Source organism: Trachemys scripta, chromosome 9 (genome assembly GCF_013100865.1).
Source record: "Trachemys scripta elegans isolate TJP31775 chromosome 9, CAS_Tse_1.0, whole genome shotgun sequence".
Taxonomy (NCBI): domain Eukaryota; kingdom Metazoa; phylum Chordata; order Testudines; family Emydidae; genus Trachemys; species Trachemys scripta.
The window spans coordinates 42,609,884-42,632,596 of record NC_048306.1 but is presented as its reverse complement, the minus strand read 5'-3'; the positions used below and the strand labels follow the sequence as shown (position 1 = coordinate 42,632,596).

At 53.2% G+C, this 22,713-nt stretch overlaps 2 protein-coding genes across 5 annotated transcripts in view; one reads left to right on the top strand and one right to left on the bottom strand.

The window, feature by feature from the left end:
* Positions 1 to 7,354, top strand: part of BCORL1 (BCL6 corepressor like 1) — a 35,607-nt gene extending 28,253 nt beyond the window's left edge. Inside the window, exon 10 of the mRNA XM_034781740.1 lies at positions 5,697 to 7,354. Coding sequence (XP_034637631.1) covers positions 5,697 to 5,976 — 280 coding nt within the window. The 3' untranslated portion in view covers positions 5,977 to 7,354. The remainder of the gene's footprint in view (positions 1 to 5,696) is intronic.
* Positions 7,355 to 9,884: 2,530 nt separating this feature from the next.
* ELF4 (E74 like ETS transcription factor 4) overlaps positions 9,885 to 22,713 on the bottom strand; it is a 37,876-nt gene continuing 25,047 nt past the window's right edge. For 2 of the 4 annotated variants that reach the window (XM_034782371.1, XM_034782374.1), the window contains 8 exons: positions 20,029 to 20,318; positions 15,545 to 15,716; positions 15,013 to 15,105; positions 14,423 to 14,566; positions 13,369 to 13,455; positions 11,974 to 12,166; positions 11,411 to 11,719; positions 9,885 to 10,778 (listed from right to left, as the gene is read on the bottom strand). In XM_034782371.1, the coding sequence (XP_034638262.1) occupies positions 10,052 to 10,778; positions 11,411 to 11,719; positions 11,974 to 12,166; positions 13,369 to 13,455; positions 14,423 to 14,566; positions 15,013 to 15,105; positions 15,545 to 15,716; positions 20,029 to 20,100 (1,797 nt within the window). In that variant the 5' untranslated portion in view covers positions 20,101 to 20,318 and the 3' untranslated portion in view covers positions 9,885 to 10,051. The remainder of the gene's footprint in view (positions 10,779 to 11,410; positions 11,720 to 11,973; positions 12,167 to 13,368; positions 13,456 to 14,422; positions 14,567 to 15,012; positions 15,106 to 15,544; positions 15,717 to 20,028; positions 20,319 to 22,713) is intronic. The other 2 variants (XM_034782375.1, XM_034782376.1) reach the window with 1 other exon arrangement.

The following is a 22,713-nucleotide window of genomic DNA, read 5'->3' as shown; positions in this document are numbered from 1 at the left end:
GGTTATTGTGAAAGGTGAATTATCTGACAGGAGGGAGGTTACTAGTGGAGCTCCTCAAGGATTGGCCTTGGGACCAATCTTAGTCAATGTTTTTATTAATGAGCTTGGCACGAAAAGCAGGAGTGTGCTAATGACGTTTGCTAATGATACAAAGATGGGAGGCATCATCTGTACAGAGGAGGATCAGAACATTATACAGGAAGATCTGAATAAACTTGAAGATGGGAGTGACAGAAATGGGATGAAATTCAGTGCACTTAGGGTCTAATAATAATTTCTTGTACAAGCTGTGGCTCATCAGTTGGAAATAGCAGAGATGGAGAAAGATCTGGATGAATGGGTCAATCAGGATGACTATGAGCCACCAATGTGATGCAGCTGTAAAAAAGGCAAATGTGATCCTAGGATGTATCAGGCGAGGCATTTCTAGTGGAGGTTGGGAAGTATTAATGCCATTGAAATTTTGTGTATAATTCCAGTCACCCATGATTAAGAAAGATGAATTCAGACTGGAACAGGTGCAGAAAAGACCAGGGGAATGGAGGGCCCATCTTACAAGAGGAGATGGGAAGAGTTTGGCTTATTTAGCCTAGCTGTAAGAAGACTGAGAGGGGATCTGTTTGCTCTCTGTAAATACATCAGGAAGGTAAATATCAGGGAGGGAGAAGAGCTCTTTAAGATAAAGGATGCTGTTAGCCCAAGAACAAATGGGTATAAACTGGCCATGAACAAATTTGGGCTGGAAATTAGAAGAAGGTTTCTAACTATCGGAGTAGCGAGGTTCGGGAACAGCCTTCCAGTACAAGTTGTGGGGGCAAACAACTTAATTAGTTTTTAGAGAGAGCGGGACAAATTTCTGAGTCAGATTGTATGATGGGGTTGCTTTTGATGGTGGGGGATGGGCTTGGTAGCCCTGAGGGGGTGGTCCCTTCTAGATTATTTTATGTTTCTAAAAGTTCATGCTTCAGGGCTTCAGACAGCCATCTGCAGGGGTCAGGAAGGGATTCTCCCTCTTCCCTGTCCATGTATTCTGTCTGTTTTTAAAATCTCTTTCCTCTAAAGCATCAGGGATGGCTTTGGCTGGAGATGGGACATAGGATGGGGTGGGTCAGTGCTCTGAGGTGGCACTGAGCATTCTCTCTTTCAGGTGCTTGGCTGGCTGGTTCTTGCTCACATGATCAGGGTCTAGCTGATTGCCATAGGTGGCTGGGAAGGAATTTTCTGCCAGATCAGATTGGCAGTGACTTTGGGGCGTTTTGCCTTGTTCTGCAGTGTGTGGAGGTGCGGGTCACTTGCCTGGATTATCTGGGTATCTCTCACTTAATCATCTCCCTGCCAGAGCAGGGGCCCCAGATACGGTGTGCCTTGTTCCCTCGTTCTCTACCTGTAGCACATAACAGTCTCGTCTCCTGTGGGCTGAGATACTTTTGGTCTCATCTCAGTTGTTGGGTTCAGTGTGTGGGTGGTAGGTGGTGTTGGTGGCTTGTTATATACAGGAGGTCAGTCAAGGTGATCCTTTCTGGCTTTACACTCTGACTGACAAGACAGCTCTGGGTTAATCTGGAGTCCTCCAGGCCTGGATCCCTATCATTCTAGTTTCTGGCCTGGGAATAGTTCACAGACAGGACTGGGTCAGGGTCAGTGATCTTCTGGCTGTGCAGACACATCACATGTCTGGGCTGCTGCTGTTGGCAGTCTTTCATTGATCATGCTCTGCTACTCAACTGCCCCTGAGGGTCCAGCAAGGGGACGGTTGTACTACGAGGTCTCAGGCGCCATGTTGGGCAATTTCATATCCATCCTCAGAGGCCCTTCTCATGGGGGATCCTTTCTGCTCATCATTTACCTTCAGGGGATTGTGAGCTATTTGGGGCTTCCATGACACTGCTCCGTATCTCCTCATCCATTCCAGGCAGTACCTGCTTCAGAAGGACCTGGCTGGCTCGCCACCCCCAGAGTGGTTAGAAGGGGAAAGTACTGTGGGGAATTGATGAAGCTTAAGGTTGTTCCACTGCTGCTGGGGTACAGCCATCCCTTGCCAGAGAGATTCACTGTCATAGCCATTGGGCCCTTGGCTACTCATGGGTTCCCAAGGAGCCTCAGTGAAGAGTAACCAAAGGGAACCAATGCAGAGAGAGACTAACTGGAAATCCTGTGTGTTATAGGAATCTGGGAGGTTGCAGGTAACTCTGCAGGGATCAAATGCTCAAACAGAGTAGTGCTTTCCTAGCAGGCTCTCCCTTTAAAGCAGCTGTTGGCTCTAATCCTGAAAGCACTGTCTGGTTTGGGATGTGGCATCCGTAGGGATCATATCAGTTACTGAGATCAGCATCACACTGTTGCTGGCAGTCCTAGATCTGCCCTTGGAGCTGGGGGCAGGGAGCTCTGCTGTGCAACTTGGTCACAAGCATCTGAGGTGGCTGGCTTGTTGTGAGATGCACCTTCCTGGTCCAGCTCACACTAGCCAATAGGCTTGGGTGAGCCTGTGCAGGAAGAGGAGCTGCTGTGGTGCCTGTTGTGGGTAGTTTAAGGTAGTATTCTGCTGCTTTTACTTTGCAGGGAGAACCTAGAATCAGTAGGTCCCAGGTGCATGAAAGCCAGTCACTCAGAGTCATTCCACATGGGGCTTGGGGACCTGGGGATGTGCAGTAAGACCTGTTCCTTTGTGGGGAGAGAGGTCTGGAGGGTCAAGCCCTGCGATCATGCAAGGCATGGAGTAACTGTATTTCCAGAGTGGGAAAGTCTTGGGCATCTGTCTCAGGAAGAGGGAGTGTGAGGATGAGCAGGGGACAATTGGGGGCATCCAGAAGGTGTGCATGGGGGGGAGGAGGGGAACTTCCCCTCCCCTTCCTTGACTCCGTGTGTTGGGCTGGAACAGGAGGGAACCAGTTCAAGCCTGAGGGGAGCACAGTGGCCCAGCATGTGAGTGCTCCAGTGGAAATTAGGCCATGAAGTGCACTTGCCCAGCAAGGTGTCAGTTTCACCAGCCAGTCTGGCCAATGGCTTCTTCCTTTTGCAATGGGCTCCAACTCCCAGGACAAGACAGGGTCAAGGGCAGGCCTGAATTCTTGAGCTCTGGAATTGTGGGGAATGGGTTGTTCAATGTGGCTTTGTAGGGGAGGCCCTAGCCTCATAGATTCCAAGACCAGAAAGGACCATTGTGATCATCTAGTCTGATGTACTGTATAACACAGGCCATAGAACTGCTACCAGATAATTCCTAGAGCAGATCTTCTAGAAAAACATCCAGTCTGGATTTAAAAATTGTTATTCATGGAGAATCCACCACAGCTCTTGGTAAGTTGTTCCAATGGTTAATTACTCTCTTTGTTAAAAATGTACACCTTATTTCCGGTCTGAATTGATATAGCTTCAACTTCCAGCCATTGGATTGTGTTATCTCTGCTATATTGAAGAGCTCACTATTAAATATTTGTTTCCCATATAGGTATTTATAGACTATAATCAAGTGACTCCTTAACCTTCTTTTTGTTAAGATAAATAGATTGAGCTCCTTGAGTCTGTCATTCAAAGGCATGCTTTTTAATCCTTTAATCATTCTCATGGCTCTTCTCCGAACTCTCCAATTTATCAACGTCTCTCTTTGATGTGGACACCAGAACTTGTCACAGGATTCTGGTAGAAGTCACACCAGTGGCAAATACAAAGTAAAATAACCTCAGTACTCCTACTTGAGATTCCCCTGTTTATGCATCCCAGAATCACATTAGCTCTTTTGGCCACAGAGTCTCATTGGGAGCTCATGTTCAGCAGATTATCCACCACCTCCCCCAAATCTTTTTCAGAGTCACTGCTTTGTAAGATGGAGTCCCCATCCTAGAAGTATGTCCTACATTCCTTGTTCCTAGGTGTATACATTTACAGTTTGACATATTAAAACACATGTTGTTTCCTTGCACCCAGATTACCAAGTGATCCAGATCTCGCTTCCTGTTGTGTTCATAATTTACCTCTCCCCCAATTTTTGTGTCATCTGCAAACTTTATCAGTGATGATTTTGGTTTCTTTCAGGTCCTTAATAAAAATGTTAAATAGCGTGGGGTCAAGAACCGATCAGTGCAGGACACCACTAGAAACACACCCCACTTGATGATTCCTTGTTCACTATTACATTTTGACACACATCTGCCAGCTTTTAATCCATTTAATGTGTGCCATGTTAATTTTAATCTTTCTAGTTTTTAATCAAAATGTCATGCTGTAGCAAGTCAAATGCCTTACAGAAATCTAAGTACCAGCAGTATTACGTTTATCTACTAAACTTCTAATCTTACCAGAAAAAAAATTGTTAGTTTGACAGGATCTATTTTCCACAAACCCATGTTGAATGGCATTAATTTTATTATCATCCTTTAATTATTTATTAATTTATTAATCAAGTCCCATAGCAGCCACTCCATCATATGGGCATTAGTGTCAGACTGACAGGCCTGTAGTTAGCTGAATCATCCCATTTACCTTTTTAAAATATTGGCACAACATTAGCTTTCTTCCAGTCTTCTGGAACTTCCCTGGTGTTCCAAGACTTATTGAAAATCAACATTAATAATCCAGTGAGCTCCTCAGTCAGCTCTTTAAAAACTCTTGGATTCAAGTTATCCAGACCTACTGAGTTACAAATGTCTAACTTAAATAGATGCTGTTTAACATCCTCCAGCAAGAAGGTTAAACAGAATGGAAAGAGTGTAATCATATGTCATCTGTTTTTTGCCAAATACAGAACAGAAATATTTATTGAACACTTCTGCCTTTTCTGCATTATTATTGATAATTCCATTTCCATCTAGTTAATGGACCAATACCATTGTTAGAATTCTTTTTGTTCCTATTATACTTTTAAAACTCCCTCTCATTTTCCTTAACTGTACTGGCCATAGATTTTGCCTTGAGTCTTTGCTTCCCTTATCAAGTTTCTACAATTCCTAGCTTCTGATTTATATTTGTTACTATCAGCTTCCCCTGTCTTCTATTTATTATACATATTTTTTTTAAATTTTTTATAGTTGCTTTCACTTCAAGTTTTGTGTTTTTTTTGTTTTTTTTTTTTAAACCAATACTGCTTTCTTCCTTAATTGTTGATATATATATTTTTAGGAGTCTAATAAAGCTTTCTTAAACAATTCCTAATGATCAATCACATTTTTCTGAATAAATTCTTCCTATCAGCAGATTTGGCTCAAAATTGTTTTCAGCTTTGTCAGCTTGGGCCTTTTTGAAGCACCAGCTATATATAGCACTGATCTGGACTTTATTCTGCCTACATGTTATAAATGTGATCAAGTCCTGATCGCTTGTACCTAAGTTACCATTAATTTTAGTTCAGTGATCAGTTCCTCTCTGTCAAGGTCTGTCATAGCATTCCCCAGTGTTAGCTGCAGTGTTTTTTGAGTTAGAAAATTGTTGTCTGTAATATTAGAAATTCCAAGAACGTTTTAGTCCTGACAGCATGAGACCTTCAGCATATGTTACTCAAATTGAAGTCCCTTGTTATGCAGCTTTTTTCCCTTTCTATCCTAGATAAGTGCAGAGGAGCCAGTTTTCATGTGATTAGCAGACACCAACTAATAGCCCGCCTTGTGCTGGATCTGTGTGGTTGGGCTGTTCCCTGTGGTGCTGGTGGGGGGATGTGGAATGGGTCCCTCTTCACTAACCTGTGCCTCTCACTGCTCTCACAGGCCCTGCAATTGGTTTCTCTTCTCTGACGTTCTCAAAAGGCTGAAGCTTTCCTCCCGCATATTCCAGGCTCGCTTCCCACACTTTGAAATTGCTACCCTGCCCAAGGTGGAGTTCCAGCGTCAGGTGTCCTCGAGCCAGCTGCTGGCCCAGGAGGAGGTGCCGGAGAGCCCCGAGCCGCTCCCCCAGGGCCCTGCAGAGACAGTGGAGCTGGTGCGTTACGAGCCAGAGCTACTGCAGCTCCTGGGCTCAGCAGTGGAGTTCCAGGCCTGGAGCAGCTGACGGGGGCTGGAGCTCTCCCCGCATTGGACTGCGTCATGAGGCAATAATATGGACTGATGGGAAGCAGCCTTTTCAATGCCAGCAGCGGGGCCTGGAGTCTTTGGCTGTTTATTCTCTCCTCGCGGCCCCTGAACTCCGACTGGGGAGAGACTCCACTTGTCTCCAAGGACTTCCCAGGGTCCCTTTCTGATGAGCAGCAGCAGATGCAGCTCTCTACAGGTCCCCTTCTAGATCAGCTGGGAAGCTCGGACCTGCCCCACTGGGCTACCTTAGCTGGGCCCTCCTGGCTGTAGGACCATGGGCTCTGAAGTGAGGGGCAGTGGATGCTTCTGCCCTGCCCTGCCCCATAGAACCGCGCCTCTCTCTCAATCTGCCCTCCCCCCAATGTCTTCCATAGTATTTATTTAATTAGTATTTAATTTGTAATGTTTCTTTTATTTCTGCTGAGTCTGTATCACTGTGATTTGAGCCCTGGGCTGTGGTGAAGAGGGCTTCTTCTGGCCCCTCGCCCAGGATGCGCCTGGAGGACACTGCTCTCCCATGAGCAGCTAGCTGTCTAGTGACCGAACCACTGCGGCCTGGTAGCAAAGGGACCAGTTCTCACAACAGTCCCCAGGTTAAATTCTAGGGCCTGTGGGCAGCCCCCTCCCTCACCACCTTCTGCTGGGGCTGTTCCCTTCCCAAAAAGCAAGTCCAGCTGAGAGCTGTTCTCTAGCCCAGGGTTCAGTCTCCCCCAGGTGCTTGCCTGGCTGTCTCATGCATTTCATTTACATCGCTTGTTTCTGGATTCTTCTGGGCTACTTTGAAGAGGCAGCTGCAGCCTGAGAGCCACTCCAAAGCTACAGCCAGGGACTCCAGCTGCCTCCCATCCTCATGGGCTCCTGCTGCTGCCAGAGGGCCATCCTCCTTGACGCAGTGTCTGCATGCAGCCAGGCCCCTTCCTCCATCCCTCCCCGTGCCCTTTTCTTCTGTTCAGAGAAGCAGTTCTACTGCAGAGAGCTGGCCTGAGGGGGCAAGTGCCTGCCCTTGGCAGGAGCAGAGAGCAGGGCTGCACTGCTGTGTAGATGGTACAGTTTTATTGTACAGGTGCTAACAAGGATGCTGAGGACTGGACAATCTGTTTCCTGGCTCTCCCCTGTCCTGCCCTGCAGTGGGAGTGTTGGGTGGTTTTTTCTTTGTGTTGTGTTTCATCCCAGCCGGGGCAGTTGTAGCCTCCCCTGACCACCACCTGTCTGCCTCCCCCTCCCTGGGATCAGACAGCTCCTTTTTTAAGCTGAGGGTTATTGCCTTTGGGTGTGTATTCTGGCTGCTCTTTCTGATTTCTGTTTTATTATAAACAACCGGCTGTGGTGTCAAAAAACACTTATGTACAGAAAAACCTGCATCAGGCCCTCTGCCTCCTGGCTCTTCTATCGCTGTGTGTGTTGTGTCCCGTTACTGGTGGCGGCAGGGGGGAAGTACTGTTCTTGGGATGAGAACTCCTGTGCTTGCAGGGTGTGGAGAGAGATGATCCTGGGCTCGGTGCAGTGCTCAGTAAGCTACTGTTCCCTGCTGTCTGTACTGTGAGATCCACTGCTACAGCCCCTTGTTACAGCTGAGTAAGACCCCAGCCCTGCACCCTTGCTTGCCTGAGGGTAGCATCGTCCTCTAGTGTGCTTATATATATAAAGCCTTATATACACCAGGCAGGGGATCAGGTGGGGCAAGTGAAAGTAAAGTGCCACCTCTACCACTCTGCCCCTGTAGCCCAAACTGCTTTAGTGCAGCCTGCTCCAGTGTGCCTTAGCCTTCTGCTCCTTTCCGTGCAAGCAGAGGGGCACCTTCTATGCTTATAGCTGCTGCTACTCATTGCAGCAACTGTGCACAGAGATGACACAAAAAGGCAAGGCTGGGCTCTCGCTCACTCAGCGGTTATAAATCTTCAGCTGTGCTTCAGCCTAGCTCCACGGAGGAGCTGTTACTCCCAAGGCCAGAGTAGTACTGGCCTTGGAGCCTAGGCCTGGCCTCTCAACGTGTGTAATCACCTCAGCACACGTGTACAGAAGCTGCTGGGCACCTGCTCCCAGGCCAGGGCAGCAGTAGGGAGTAGCATAAGAAGGAACTTCCAACGGGGTTTGAAGGCCCAGGCATAGAGCTCCAGCCCCAGGACCTTGGCCCAGGCATGTCTACTCCCCAGGGCCTAATGAACAGTGGTGGCAGGGAAAAGAACTGAGCCCAGGCTGTGGTAAGGAGCAGGGGCAATGGAATGAAATGGGCAAGATAGGCCTTTTCTCCTGTCTCCGGCCTGTGTATTCATGTGGGAGGGCCCAGTAGGTGGAGCATGCCGATCAGGGAGTTTCACACACATACCCTTTTCCCAGGTATAGATGATGATATTGGGGGGAGCCGGGGCATGAATCAGGCCAGGTGCTGTACCACTCCTAGCAGCTCCTTGGGATGCTGTAAGCAGAGAGTCTGGTGCCGGGGCATTGCACATAGTCTCCTAGCTGCACCTTGAAGGAAAGGTCCATAGGGTGCTACAGCCCCACCTCCAGCAAGCTTGGAAAACAACCCTGAGAGTTCCAATGGGGCAGGGGCAGCTGGGGTGGGAGGGATGTTGGGAGGGCAGTCCTTATGAACAGAAGAGGGAAGGGATGTGTGCATACTGCCCATGCCATCCCCTCAAGAGGCCATGGGGAAGCTGGCAGGTGGGGCCTTGGCACCCCATTGCAAGCACCACCCAGAGATCTAGACAGAGAGCAGGCTGGGTGCCAGGGCCCTTCCCAGGGCTTACTGCAATGGACCAAGCTGCTGGGAGCAGAGTACACCAGCACAGCCACTCCCACGGAGGGGACAGGTGTCACTCTGTGGTGTGTGTGTGGAGCCAGTGGATGTACAGTGTGGGTGGGGGAGAGGCTCTTCCAAAGTCAGTTTGCCATGTTGCATGGCACCAGGGCTGAACAGTGCTGGGCAGGCAGGCCCACCCCTGCTGCATGATCGATAGGACCCGCAGCCCAGTTGCTATGGGTAATGGAAGGGTTACATGCCCCTTGGCTGGGAGTGGTGGGGATGCTCAGGGCTGGGGAAGGGCACTAGCAGTTGGGGAGGGGGTGCTTGTCTCAGGGCAGGGGAATAGGGCATGTGAATGTGAAACACTATGAAGCTAGTGTGAGTGGGAGCCTGAACCTGCTCTTTCCTGGCTCTCTGGGCCCCTTGCAATGCCTTCTGGGGGGCAGAGGAAGTAGGTGTCCAGGCATGGGCTCCTGATTGGCACAGAGGCCAGGCCCCAGCCTGCTGCTCTCGCTCCAAGCAGACATCCAACCAATGCCCCCTTGGTGCAGTTTCAGCCACTCCCATGGCCCAGGTTACACATGGGGCTACTCTATTCGAGCTGCCTAGTCATGGGTTCCAGTGGACGCCACCAGGCTCCTCAGGGGCTGCTGCTATTCAGCACTGCTCTGTGACCGCTGCCACAAAGGGGCCATAAAGCCAGCATTGCAGGCGAGGTCCCCCAGCTCAGTGTGCTGGGGGTGTTGGGGCATAAGAGGTGGCCTGGGGCATCCCTTTTCACCAGCCCCCACCCTGGCAAGGCCCATAGGCCACGGTACCCAGGCCACGAGTTAGGGTAGGAGCCAGGCTGGCCGTAGCCTGTGCTAGGGCCAGAACAGGTCGCAGAAGCTCTGCAATTAGAGCAGTGCAAGCAGCACCTCTGGCTCCCTACAGCAGCACTAGTACAGGGGCCAGCTGAATTCCCTCCCTCCTGGATAATGGGGAGCAGCTCCCATTTCAGCATCTGTACTCAGGGCCAGGCCCAGCTGCTAGCTCAGCCCCTTGGCTCAAGCCAGAACACTGCATATTGGGGCCTGGCATCTCCACAGATAGCAACTCCTGGGTAAGATGCCTTGCCACAGCCCACCGCCAGTCTGGTGCAAAATGTCTCTTTAATGGGTGAGGGCAAGAAGCAAATGCCATGCGGCCTGCAAGGCTCCCCTGGCCCCAGCAGCCCCCAGCCCTAAGTTGGATCCTGTCTGTCCAGGGAACTGAGCTTTCCCAGTATCCTTTGCCTCTATTGGAGCCCAGGGTGCATCCGCGCACTTCACACCACGTCCCAGCATTCCTCCTTGATGTCACCACTGCCTAGAGACAGCAGCGCTGCAGGGGCTGGGGCAGAGCTGGGCTTTGCCAGGAGCTGAGCCATCTGCTCACCAGGGAACGTTGCCTCCGAGCTGATGGCTAATTCCAGTTCCACCACGGGTGTCAAGCCCACCTTTGGGCGGCTGAGTTGGGTGCAGCTGTCAGTGCCTCCTGCTGGCAGGGCTGCTAGTGCTTTGCTATCCTGGGAGCTGCTTAGAGCTGGTGGCTGGAGTTCCTGGACCTTTGCATGGCCAGGCAGGCTCTCCTGCTGCGACGCCTGTGTTGTCAGCACGCCAGCGCGCGTGGCAGGATCACTGGAAAGCAGGCTCGGGAGCGGGCGATCCAGCATAGCCAGGCAGCTGCCGCTGGCCTCCATTGTCCCAATGATGGTGGCAACAACAGTGCCTGGCTGGCCAGTCAGAGCCATTGGCTGGAGCAGGCTAGTCAAGGAGTGCTGCGGGGCAGCAGGCAGGAGGGGGCCTGCTGCTGAGATACTGCTGCCCGGGCCTGGCAGTGGCTTGGGGAACCCATTCATGGGGAACCCAGGCTGGAGCGGGAGCCTGTCCGGAGCAGGGGTGCTGCTTGGAAAAGGAGAACTGGCAGCGTTTCCCAGGGCCAGCACTGTGGTGAGTGGGATGGGCTGGAGAGTCAGGGGTCCCAGCCCCAAGCGACCGGGTAGGAGCGGGGAGCTGGGGAAGGAGAAAGGAAAATGGTCACATGCTGGAGTGAATGTGCAGACTGGGTCCCGCCAACCACTGTAGGTGGGGGATGGGAAACCTGCCCCCCTCCTCCCCAGCCAGGCCTCCACTGCACCCCATGTCGCCCCTCTGCTCACAGCTGGGGCACCAGCCCCAGTGCTTGTGACCCTAAACTGGAGCCTATGTGCCCAAGACCCTGTGGTGCCTGCCTCTACTGGCACTGAAGTGTTGGCATTCTGATTGTCACCCATGCACCATATCCCCCCTGCCCTGCTCTGCCCTGGCTCACTCAGCCTCAGGTCCCCCCAAACTGCCTCTCACTGTATCCCCCCATCGGGCCTCCTACCACCACCAAGCTGCCACTGTGAGGGGCTGCCCTGGGGCAAACACCCACTCCAGGGCCAGGCCCAGCCCTGGCCTGAAGACTGGTCTGCTCCACTCAAGGCAGCGTCAATGCCAATGGTGGGCAAGGCACTGCATGGCCAGAGGGTCCATGCAGCCCCCCACGCCTGTGGCTGGCACTGCATCCACAAGGGGCTGTGTTGGAGGGAGACGGGCTGAGGCACAGCTGGCATTCCTCAGCCCTGCATGTTGCAGAACCGGCCCTTGCTCCAGGCACTTACCCCACGGCCTGGGAGGATGGCTTGCTGGCCCCTTGCTGCACTTTGGGGGCAGGACATGGTGCAGCTGCGGACTCCCGAGGCTGGGTCGCTGGTGCAGTCTCCCTCTTGCTGCGAGTGGGGGACATGGCCCTCTGGAGTGGGGAGCTCTGGGAAGAGGGCCTGGTGGCTGAGCAGCTGGCTCTGGGGTTCACATTGCCCACTGCTTCCCCGTCATCCTCAATCACCACCAGGTCCTTGGGCATGTCCTTGAACTGATATACCAGCCGCTGCCCTTCCACCTTGGCCAGAATGCCACGCTGGTAATAGTACCTGGGGGAGAAACCATCGCAGCATGAGACTGAGAATTACCCATCCCCCAGTGCCACAACCCCCCCCCCCCGCCTCCTCCAGTGCCAATACCCGCCCCTCACCGCTCCCCTGCATCCCCACCCTGGCCCCTGCACAGACCCCCTTACCCCATCAGTGCTGCACTCTCCCACACGGCTTCCCCCCACACTGTATCCCCCCCACCGCTCCCCTCTTGCCACCAGCCCTGCAACCAACCCCCAGATGGAGGGCCCTACCGCAGTGCCCGGCCCATGGTTTCGTAGTTCATGCTGGGTTTGTTCTTTTGCTTTCCCCACAGCCTGGACACTGCTTTGGAGTCCACCAGCTTGAAGATGCCCCTGTCTCGCTGGGTCCATTTGATGTACTTTGGGCAGGTGTTCCTGTCCTGGAGCAGCGCCAGCAGGAACTCCCACAGGTAGAGGGCATTACCTGAGGGGGGGGGCACGGCGGGCATGAGGGGCAGACAGTACACAGCCCTGGGAAGGGGCATCCCAGACCCTCCTCTCCTCTAAACTGCCCCCTGTGCTGAGGAGCCCAGCGCAGCCCCTGTTGTTCTAAGGGCAAGGAGTCAGGGCCTTACTGAGTCCCGTGAGCCAGTCCAGTGCCCCATAGACCACCCCATCGCTAGCCAGAGTGCCATTCCTCTGCAGCAGTAACGAACGTAGGCCTTAGGTCCACAGCCCAGGCAGAGTGGAGAGCTGTTAATCAGTGCGCTGGGGGTGCAGGCCACTCCCACCTGACGTGCTCCAGAGTCTCAGCTCTCCTTCACAATGGGCTCTAGCCCTCCTGGCTGCAAGGAAACCATCACTGTGTGTAAGGCACAGACGGGAGGGACGTGTCTGCCAAGACCAGCTAAGCAGCTCAGAGCTGCAGGCGAGCGCAGGGGAGACTGCTGGGAAATCCTCTCAGTATCAGCACTGTTGGTGTTCAAGCACCAAAGAGGAGGCGGAGAGGCCTGGATATAGCTGCACAGAATGTCATCGCCTGGGCAGACATGGGCAGAGGGCAGAGCAGCCTCCTGGCCCAGGGAGCCTGGACTGGTCTAGGGACGTTAGCAGAGCCAGCAAGTTCGCCCAGCAGCCCCTGGCAGGGAGCGAGTCACCATTATCCACAGCAACACTGGGCTGCTCCTGTCCCACTAGGCCTCCCCTCATGGGCTGGAGGCTAGAGCTTTCCCAGGCTGCCATCCCTGCTGTGTGTAGTTTGTCCTGCTGTCAAGGGAAAGGCTTTGCCGGGGCTGGGGAGCTGCTTGGGCTACATTCAGAGAGTCCAAGGTGAGAAGGGCCCAGTGTGATCAACTAGTCTGTCCCCTGCACCCCACAGGCCAGAGAGCTGCCCCACAGGAATCCCTAGGTGGTGAGGAAGGGCACTGCTGCAGCTGCTGGGCTAGTGGTGGGCCAGGCCGTATGGGCCAGGTTCCCCCTCCCCAAGGCAGACTGGCCAGGAGGCCCAGCCAGGCGGGAAGCATCTCCTGTTCACTCAGGAGCCTCTGGCTGATGATTTGCCCCATTGGGCACTGAGCCAAGCACGTCTGCTCCCTGCCAAGCTACAGGAGCTGTTTGCTGTGGCCCTGCCTGACCAGGCATCTCCTAGCCTGTCCCCCCTCCATGGCCCGCCGTGCTGCTCACTACCTTTGCCGTCCTTGCTCTTCCTGCAGATTGGAAAGCCAGGGGCGGTGGTGATGGGGGAAAGGCAGCGGGGGGGCTTCGGCTTGCGACCTGCAAGGGGAAGACAGGGGAAAGGAAGAGCACTGCCCCAACCCTCTTACCACCCAACCTGCCTCTCCATGGGTCTCCCCAGGCCATCAGTATTCTCACAGCAGGTGCTGGACCTCCTGCCCCTGCAGCATCCTCTGGGCGGGGCCTGGGCACTGCACCTCCCCTGGATTCACTTCAGAGAGCAGCTTCCCTCTGTCAGTGACTATCAGGCTGTGGATACGTTTGTCTGTCTCTCCATGGACACACGCTGGGACTTTGCTGTGTGCACAGCCCAGAATTACTGCTCTCCCCACTGAAATGTAGCCGCCATCCGCTGCGGTGAGACTGCCGCTGTTCAAGATCAGGACAGTGTGCGATCACCACAGCAGGGTTGCTGTCTTCCCAGCACAGTTCTGCACAGCTCCACACCCACCTCCAGTGTGTCAGTGCCAGGGGAGGGAGGGGGTGACGGGCCAGCACTGTAGGGTTGGGTCTTAACAGTCTCACAGCCAGTGATGGAGACAGGCTCCGCACAGAGGGCTGGCCATGCTGCTGGGCTCAGACCAGAGCAGCTAGTGGGAGTGATATTGTCTCCACACCCTGGTGCACAGTACTGGGCAGGGGCGGTGGGCTGGGGGCGGGGCCAGCACTGGCCATGGGGCGGGGGTAGGGAGGATACAAGATAATGGTGTCTCTGACCCATAGTGGCGGAGAGGCAGGAGGACAGCTGGTTTGGCCAGTGTGCGGGGAGCTGCAGTGCAGGGAGTGGCGATGGAGATGGGATGCCCGGGGCTTGCTGGGCAGGGCCCTGGGTCAGGGTTAAGGCTGGTAGCTGAGACTCGCGGGGATGCGGCAGGTGCATGCCAATGAGGAGGCTGGCTCTGCGCCAGGTGCTCCCCGCCAACAGAACAGGACATGTCACTGGCCCAAGGAGCCCTGTAAGGAGAGGAGGGCACAGCACGCGCAGGATTTAGGGGATGCAGGTTACCTTTCCTCCTGGGCTGCTTCCCTGTCTGCTCCCTGGTGGACCCAGCCTTGGGATTCTCCTCGTCTCCAGACCCGTGCAGGCCGCTGGCTTCCCCTGAGCCCAGGGGGCAGGCCCCTTTGTCCAGGGAAACCCTAGTGCCGCCAACTACAAGGGATACAATGGGAGGGAAGCCTGGCTGAACATGGGGCACCAGATCAGCATCACGCCCCCAGGATCCTCACTCAGGCTGGGCCATGCCAGCAACTCCCCTGCCTACCAAGATGCAGCCACCCTGAAAGAAGGCCTCTAACCTACACATAGACCCTATCTAGGTGTGAGCACCCTCCAACCCTCCTACCCCGCCCACGGGAGGGGAGAGCCATCTCGCCCTGATGCTCAAGAGACCCCCTGTGAGAGGGGAAGGCCCCCAGCCACCACCCTGTGAGAGGGCATGGGCCCTTGTACTGCCTGTGAGAGGGGAGGGCCCCCAGTTGCTCCTTCCCATGAGAGGGGAAGGGCTCTTGTCCTGCCTTGTAAGAGGGGAGGGCCCCCAGCTCTGTCCCCACCACAACCTAAGAGGGGAGGTCCACTGCCCAGCAAAGGCGACTCACGCAGGCGCTTCTCATCCAAGATGTTGTTGGGTGACTCCACCCAGAGCAGGCTCTCGCCAGCTGCAATGGGGGGTAATGGCTGCTCAGCGTCACCTGCAGAGAAACAGCCTGTGTCAGCCCCCCCTCACTTCAGGGGGGAACGGGACCACCCTGTGGCACCTAGCTGTTGCCAGGCTTTCCAAAGAGCCCAGCCCCCAGCAGCACCTATTGTTTCCATTGGGATGATGGAGCCATTCCCCCTCTCGGTGCAGGCTCCATGCAAACTCTGGCAGGCAGTTCTACACAAAGTTTCCTTGACCCCATCAAGCCTGGAGCCATGTCACTGCCCCTGCCAGTAGAGATGGTGGTGCATAAACATGCAGCTTGCTAGCTGCAGCATCATATGCAGGGCTGGAGCTAGACTGGCTCCGCACACCAGGGGAGATCCCTGAGCTCAGCTCTGCTGGGTCTCAGCAAAGGCCTAGCTTTTGGAGTTTTAGGGGATCTGCAATGGATGAAACACCCTCCTCCCCCTTACTCCCGTGTGACCCACCTGGCACTGTGACACTGTCCCCAACAACCTGCGGCTCGTGCTTGTCCAGCAGCCCATCTGCCATGATGCCACTGGGCACCTCATCCAATTCCAGCCCCGAATACACATACAGTAGGTCAGTGCAGGGAAACTGCTCCTCCAGTGAGGCAGGAAAGGCTAGTGGGTCATCGAGCTGCAGGGGGACAGACATACATCATAGAAAGTGAAGCTTGAGACCATTCCCCAGCATGCTTAGCACCTCCCTCCTCCCCCAAGATCTCAGGGCCAGCCAGTGTGATGGGATGCCTCAGGTGCAACCTGGAACTGTGGGACCGCTGTGCCCCCTTAACTCTCCAGCCTGGGCTGTCTCTCCCAATGCTTTGCTAGTGACAAGCAGCAAACCCCCTCCAGGTGCTGTTATCATTCAGCACAAGAGCAGAGGGAGCCCCACGCCCAGCTGGATTGCACGAATGCTCCCTGAGCCACTCACGAATCACACAGAGAAAGCCACCAGCAAATTCCCCCCCAGCACCCCAGCCTTGCACCCCAGAGCTGTACCATCTTGCCCTGGTCAAAAGCCTGATCAGTGCAAATTTATTACCGGGTCTGCCCCTCCCTCAGTGTGGAGAGGTCATGCACCAGCCTTTGTAACCTGAGCTGAGATTTCCCAAGCACTTCAACCAAACCAAACTGTTTTAGGTAAAATATAAACCAGATTTATTAACTACGGAAAGATAGATTTTAAGTGATTATAAGTGGTACGCATAAGAGGGTCAGAGATAGTTACCAATGAAAATAAAAGATAAGCACACAATCTAAATCTTAAACCTTATTACACTAGGCAGTATTTGGATCAAGCAATTTTCTCATCCCACTGGATGTTACAGTTCTTAATACACAGGCCTCCCTTAAGCCTGGACCAGTCTCCTCAATTAAAGTTTTTTGTCTTCTCAGCATTCCTGTTGCTTCCAGCATAGGTGAGGGAGGAGAAAGACCAAGGCATGCCGCCGCTGTTCCCTAATTTTATCCTCAGTCCATGTGCCTAGAAGACTTGCGCAGACATGTCCTGGTGGGCTTTGCTGAGTCACTGGGCTGGGCAATCCCCAGGGTGTGGTCTTGTGCAACTGAGTCATAGAGTTGAGTAGTCCCCCATTGTGTGGTGCTTGGGCAGCCCTCATTGAATTGTAAATCCCTTGATTACACTCCCTTGTTGATTAATGGTAGTTGAGCACCCTCCTGGGAGGGGATCCTTTGTATATCACTAGCAAACTTATAACACATTTTAGTAACAACCATACAGCAAAATCTCATAGCTTCATACACACTAACGAGAGATATTTGGACAGAACAACGGGTTTCAGCAGATCATGACCTTTCCTAGGATATCTTACATGGCATGCTTTGTATAAAACATATCACAGTTACATGACAGTGGTTAATATGGGGGTTCCAGGGTTTTGCTTTGAGGTACAGAGTGCGACACCCATACATTCCAAACACGCCTCTCCAGGGGCAGGCAGCCCTCCCTGAAACGCATCACACTCCATGCAACAGACAGTCATTCTCTGGGTTGGAAGGAGGGACAAGGAACCCCAAGCCACTGCACAGCTCCCACCCCGCAGCAGCTCTGCTGCCTGGCTGCACAGAACCCCCATCCTCACCTCTGCGTGCATGGCTGGGCTGTGTAGCTATCATGGCAGCCCTACCCCACAGTAAGGCACCCCACACACTCCTAGCAATGCCTAACTGGGGACAAATTCCAGACTGCCAGCGCTTGGATTGGCTGCTGCATGACATGCTCCTGTTGGGTCACTGCGAGAGCAGTCCTGACCCTTTCCAGAGATGCAGGAACAGGGCCTGCTCTGGCACCCAGTAGCACTGCTCTGAATGCAGAGTAAGGGCCTCACAGGCTGGCTGGCCACACCACAGCTGAGAGCAGAAACTGGCCAGAGCAAGGGAGATGTGGGTACACGCCACTGGAGGGCAGCACTGTGTCTCCTAAAGAAGCATCCTGGAACAGGGGCTGCAGAGTTGCAGGCAACCACTGGTGGAGAGTGCAGTGCTCCCTCCTGCTACGCCTGGCTCAGTCTGAGGGTACATCTACACTACAGCGGGGAGTCGATTTAAGATACGCAAATTCAGCTACGTGAATAGCGTAGCTGAATTCGACGTATTACAGCCGACTTACCCCGTTGTGAGGACGGCGGCAAAATCGACTTCTGCCGCTTTTTGTCGGCGGCGCTTACTACCACCTCCGCTGGTGGAGTTAGAGCGCCGATTCGGGGATCGATTGTCGCGTCCCGACGGGACGCGATAAATCGATCCCCGAGAGGTCGATTTCTACCCGCCGATTCAGGCGGGTAGTATAGACCAGGCCTAAGTCTGTCTACAGCTCCCAGCCCCTTGGCTCCAGCCTGCAGCAGCTGTCAGCCCCCAGGAGTGCTTGGCCTGCTTCCGCCACCTCCCCTCCCCATATACCATAGCTGGGTCTTTGCTGTAACAGGCGACACCTGCCCAGCCCAGGTGGCTTACACCTGCCTAGCTGTGTTGGTCCCAGAGAGACAAGCTTGGCTCTCTCACCAACAGAAGTTGGTCCAATAAAGGATATGAACTCCCACACCTTGTCTCTCTAATAGCATTGCCTTCACTGTGTAAATGTATCTTCCTACTCTTCCAGATGTTTAAAACATGAGAAAATGATTCTCTGGCTTTGTCAGTTCTTGCCTTCACTCCTTTAATGGCCTGGCCATTAGCAGATATTGTACTTACAAGTTAACCAAAGTCATCAACTCTTTCATACTCTTCTCCATCAGTCATACATGTGTCAATATCATCAGCATTCTCTGCTATCCCCATAATCTTGGTCTCCTGCATACTGATACAAATACTGACTGGCAGCTTTTACATTTATGCTCATAAAGAGTCTTTGTGTTCCATCCACATTGGTATCCATATGACTAAGTCATCTGCAAACTCTAGGATCCACAGTTTATCTCCTGTCTCTCCATCACTCATCTCATTACAAAGTCTAAGACAATGCAGAAGAGAAGTGGAGAGAGTACACAGCCTTGCCTTACATCAATAACAATTTTAAACCGTTCTGTGTCTCCACCATGCAGACTCGTCATACAAATCTTTTATCAATTTGCAATTTTTGCTGGAATTCCATAGTATCTTGGGATCTTCCAGAGGGCTTTTCTGTGGACACTGTCAAATGATTTTGTGAAAACAATGAAGTAAAAACCTTCTTCTGATGGTATTGTAAGCTCCCCTGGAGGTGAAAACCAGATCTGAACAGAACCTTTTGGATCAAAATCCAGCCTGTTCATTCCTGCGTACTTTGTCAACAGCAATTTTCATCCTATTCAAAATTATCATGCAAAACACTTTTCCAGGCACAGGGAGAAATGTCACCCTGCTCCACTTATTAGAAAAAGGCTGGGTACCCTTTTTAGGGATTTTTACAGGTGACACCTCTTCTCCTATCTTTAGGACAGGTCTCCTTTTCCCAACCCATGCTATACAGCCTGCACATGTAATTCACCATGACTTCCTTTCCAGCACTTAACATTTCACCATGTATCTTACCACAGCTTGGGGTTTTACCCCTCTTCAGTTGACTTATGGCCTTACTTGTTTTTTCAAAAGCAATTACTCCTAATGGGATGGGTAAGTCCACTGTTTCTTCACAACTCACAATGTGTATTAGTAGTTCTGGCTGACTGAGCACAGCCTGGACATGAAATGCTCGGTCCTTCCTCTGTGGACCTCTCTCATCTCGGGCTTCACAAAGCTACAACAGTTTGAGAACAGTTGTTCAGATATTAGGAATCCCCTCTCTTGTACAATTCCTCATCTTCTCTTACTTTGGTAGCCATCCACTCTCTTGTCTCTTCTGGATGATCTATCAACTTCCTCATCTTTGTTTTGCTGTATAGTTTTGCTGCAGAATAGCTTTTTTACTGCTAGCTTATTCACGCTGAACTCTTCTTTAATTCTTTCCTATAGCCTCCATGTATTTGGTTGGAGCCATTCTTCTGTCTTAGATTTTCTCACTCCTGCCCACAAGGCCCATTGGGAGAAAAATAAATGCGCCCCTGAGCCAAGAGAAAGGGCTCTGGGATGCTTAGAACTCCAGCTGGGACAAGTTATTGTACAATTATTGTACAATTGACATTCCCTGCCAAACACTACCCCCTGGCACTAAGGCAAGATCCCGCTATAGGACTCAGCCCCAGAGCACCCAAGCTCAGAGTCAAACTCAGCTGGCTGATTCCCACTGGACTCTCAAGGAGGAACCCTGGCCCTCATTTCCCCTGCTAACAGCACCAGCAGGGTTAGGGTTTGATCAAACTACCTCCCCTGGCAGGGATTTAGGACTGGCTCCCCCTTGCACATTTCATAGCATCCTCCTGCCCCCAGACAGACACACCAGTGAGGCTAGTCACCACTGCAGACAGCATAGGAATGGGAGTGGAGCGCATGCATCCACCCCTGGACCCTACCTGGTGTATCTCCTCCAAGCTGCTGCTGGCAAATTCAAGCCCCAGATCAGTGGGGTGGGCAGCTAGCGACATGGCCCAGCATCAGAGACAGGCACCAGCAGGAGAGATGGAGGGAGAAGTGGTGCCTTTGCCCTGGGGGAGCCGGTGTGACAGGACTGCAGGTGTCCTCAGCTTCATAGGGATTGCAGGGAAAGGCTGCCCCGCACAGCTGGCCCAGCCCAGGGATCTGAATGAGGGATCCCTTCGGCTACCGCCGCATGCTGAGCAATGTCACCACAGGCCAGGGCCTGCTAGAGAGAGAAAGAGACATTATTGCTCTGCTGTGCGGGAGCCAGCCAGAGGGAGCAGCTTGTCAGCTCCCCAGGGCTCCCCACGCCATAGTCCCCAGGCCCCACTCCCCCACACGTTCCCCACCCCTATATTCCCCAGGCCTCCCACCCCCCACACACTCCCTGTCCCCACACTCCCAAGGCCCCACTACCCCGCATGCTCCCTGCCATCCCCAGGCCTCCCCCACCCCCGCACACTCCCTACCCCACACTCCCCAGGCCCCACTCCTGCTATCCCTAGGCCTCCCCCACCCCTCCCACACTCCCTGCTCCCACACTCCCCAGGCCCCTGCACGCTCCCCACCCATGTATTCCCCAGGCCCCCCCACCCTCACACACTCCCTCCCACTGCCTCCACACTCCCCAGGCCCCATTCCCTCACACGCTCCCTGCCCCCATATTCCCCAGGCCTCCCCCTTCCCGCCATCCCCAGGCCTCCACCTGCCCCACACACGCCCCACCCCTGCAATTCCCAGGCCTCTCCCTTCTCGCCATCCCCAAGCCCCACTCCCCCACATGCTCCCCGACCCTGCAATTCCCAGGCCTAGGATTGCCAACTCTGACTGAAGCTATTCCAGGAGAAATTTCCCCCCAACATGACATAATGTCATTTCTTAAAATCTTCCAGATTGCTTTCAATAGTCACCAGGAGATCAATGCCAATTCCGGGAGACTCCAGGCCAATCCTGGAGGGTTGGCAACCCTACCCAGGCCCCCCTCTCCCCACACACTCCCCACCCCGAAATTCCCAGGCCTCCCCTTCCCTGCCGTCCCCAGGCCTTCACCCCCCCCCCACACTCCCCGCCCCCGCAATTCCCAGGCCACCCCCTCCCCGCCATCCCCATGCCTCCACTTCCTGCACACACTCCCTGACCCTGCACTGCCCAGGCCCCACTGCCCCCCATGCTCCCCGCCCCTGCACTCCCAGGCTCCACTCCCCCACACATTCCCTGCCCCTACATTCCCCAGGCTTCACTCCCCAGGCCCCACTCCCCCACATGCTCCTCGCCCCTACACTCCCCAGGCCTCCCTGTCCTCGCAATCTCCAGGCCTTTTTCCCAACCTCCACATTTCCCTCACTGCTCTGACCCCCAATATTCCCCAGCTTTGCACCAACTTCCTGGTACAAGTGCTGGAGGAACCAACTAGGGGCCATGCTCTTCTTGACCTGCTGCTCACAAACAAGGAAGAATTGTTAGGGGAAGTAGAAGTGGGTGGCAACCTAGGCAGCAGAGACCATGAGATGGTTGAGTTCAGGATCCTGACAAAAGGAAGAAAGGAGAGTAGCAAAATACGGACCCTGGACTTCAAAAAAGCAGACTTAGGCTACCTTAGGGAACTGAGGAGCAGAATCCCCTGGGAGGCTAATATGAGGGGGGAAAGAAGTATTTTAAAGAAGCCTTATTGAGGGTGCAGGAACAAATACCGATGTGCAGAAAGAACAGCAAATATGGCAGGCGACCAGCTTGGCTTAACAGTGAAATCTTTGGTGAGCTTAAACTCAAAATGGAACGTTACAAGAAGTGGAAATTTGGACAGATGACTAGGGAGGAGTATAAAAATATTGCTAGAGCATGCAGGGGTGTAATCAGGAAGGACAAGGCACAATTGGAGTTGCAGCTAGCAAGAGATGTGAGGGGTAACAAGAAGAGTTTCTACAGGTATGGTAGAAGGTCAGGGAAAGTGTGGGACCCTTACTGAATGGGGGAGGCAACCTAGTGACACATGATGTGGAAAAAGCTGAAGCACTCAATGCTTTTTTTGCCTTGGTCTTCACAGACAAGGTCAGCTCCCAGACTGCTGCACTGGGCAACACAGTATGGGGAGGAGGTGAGCAGCCCTCAGTGGTGAAAGAACAGGTTAAGGATTATTTAGAAAAGCTGGACGTGCACAAGTCCATGGGTCCAGATCTAATGCATCCAAGGGTGCTGAGGGAGTTGGCTGGTGTGATTGCAGAGCCATTGCCCATTATCTTTGAAAATTCGTGGCGATCGGGAGAGGTTCTGGACGATTGGAAAAAAGGCAAATATAGTGCCCATATTTTAAAAAGGGAAGAAAGAGAACCCGGGGAACTACAGACCGATCAGCTTCACTTCAGTCCCCGGCAAAATCATGGAGCAGGTCCCCAAGGAATCCATTTTGAAGCACTTGGAGGAGAGGAAGGTGATCAGAAATAGTCAACATGGATTCAGCAAGGGCAATTCATGCCTGACCAACCTGATTGCCTTCTATGATGAGATAACTGGCTCTGTGGATATGGGGAAAGTGGTGGATGTGATATATCTTGACTTTAGCAAAGCTTTTGATACAGTCTCCCACAGTATTTTTGCCAGCAAGTTAAAGAAGTATGGATTGG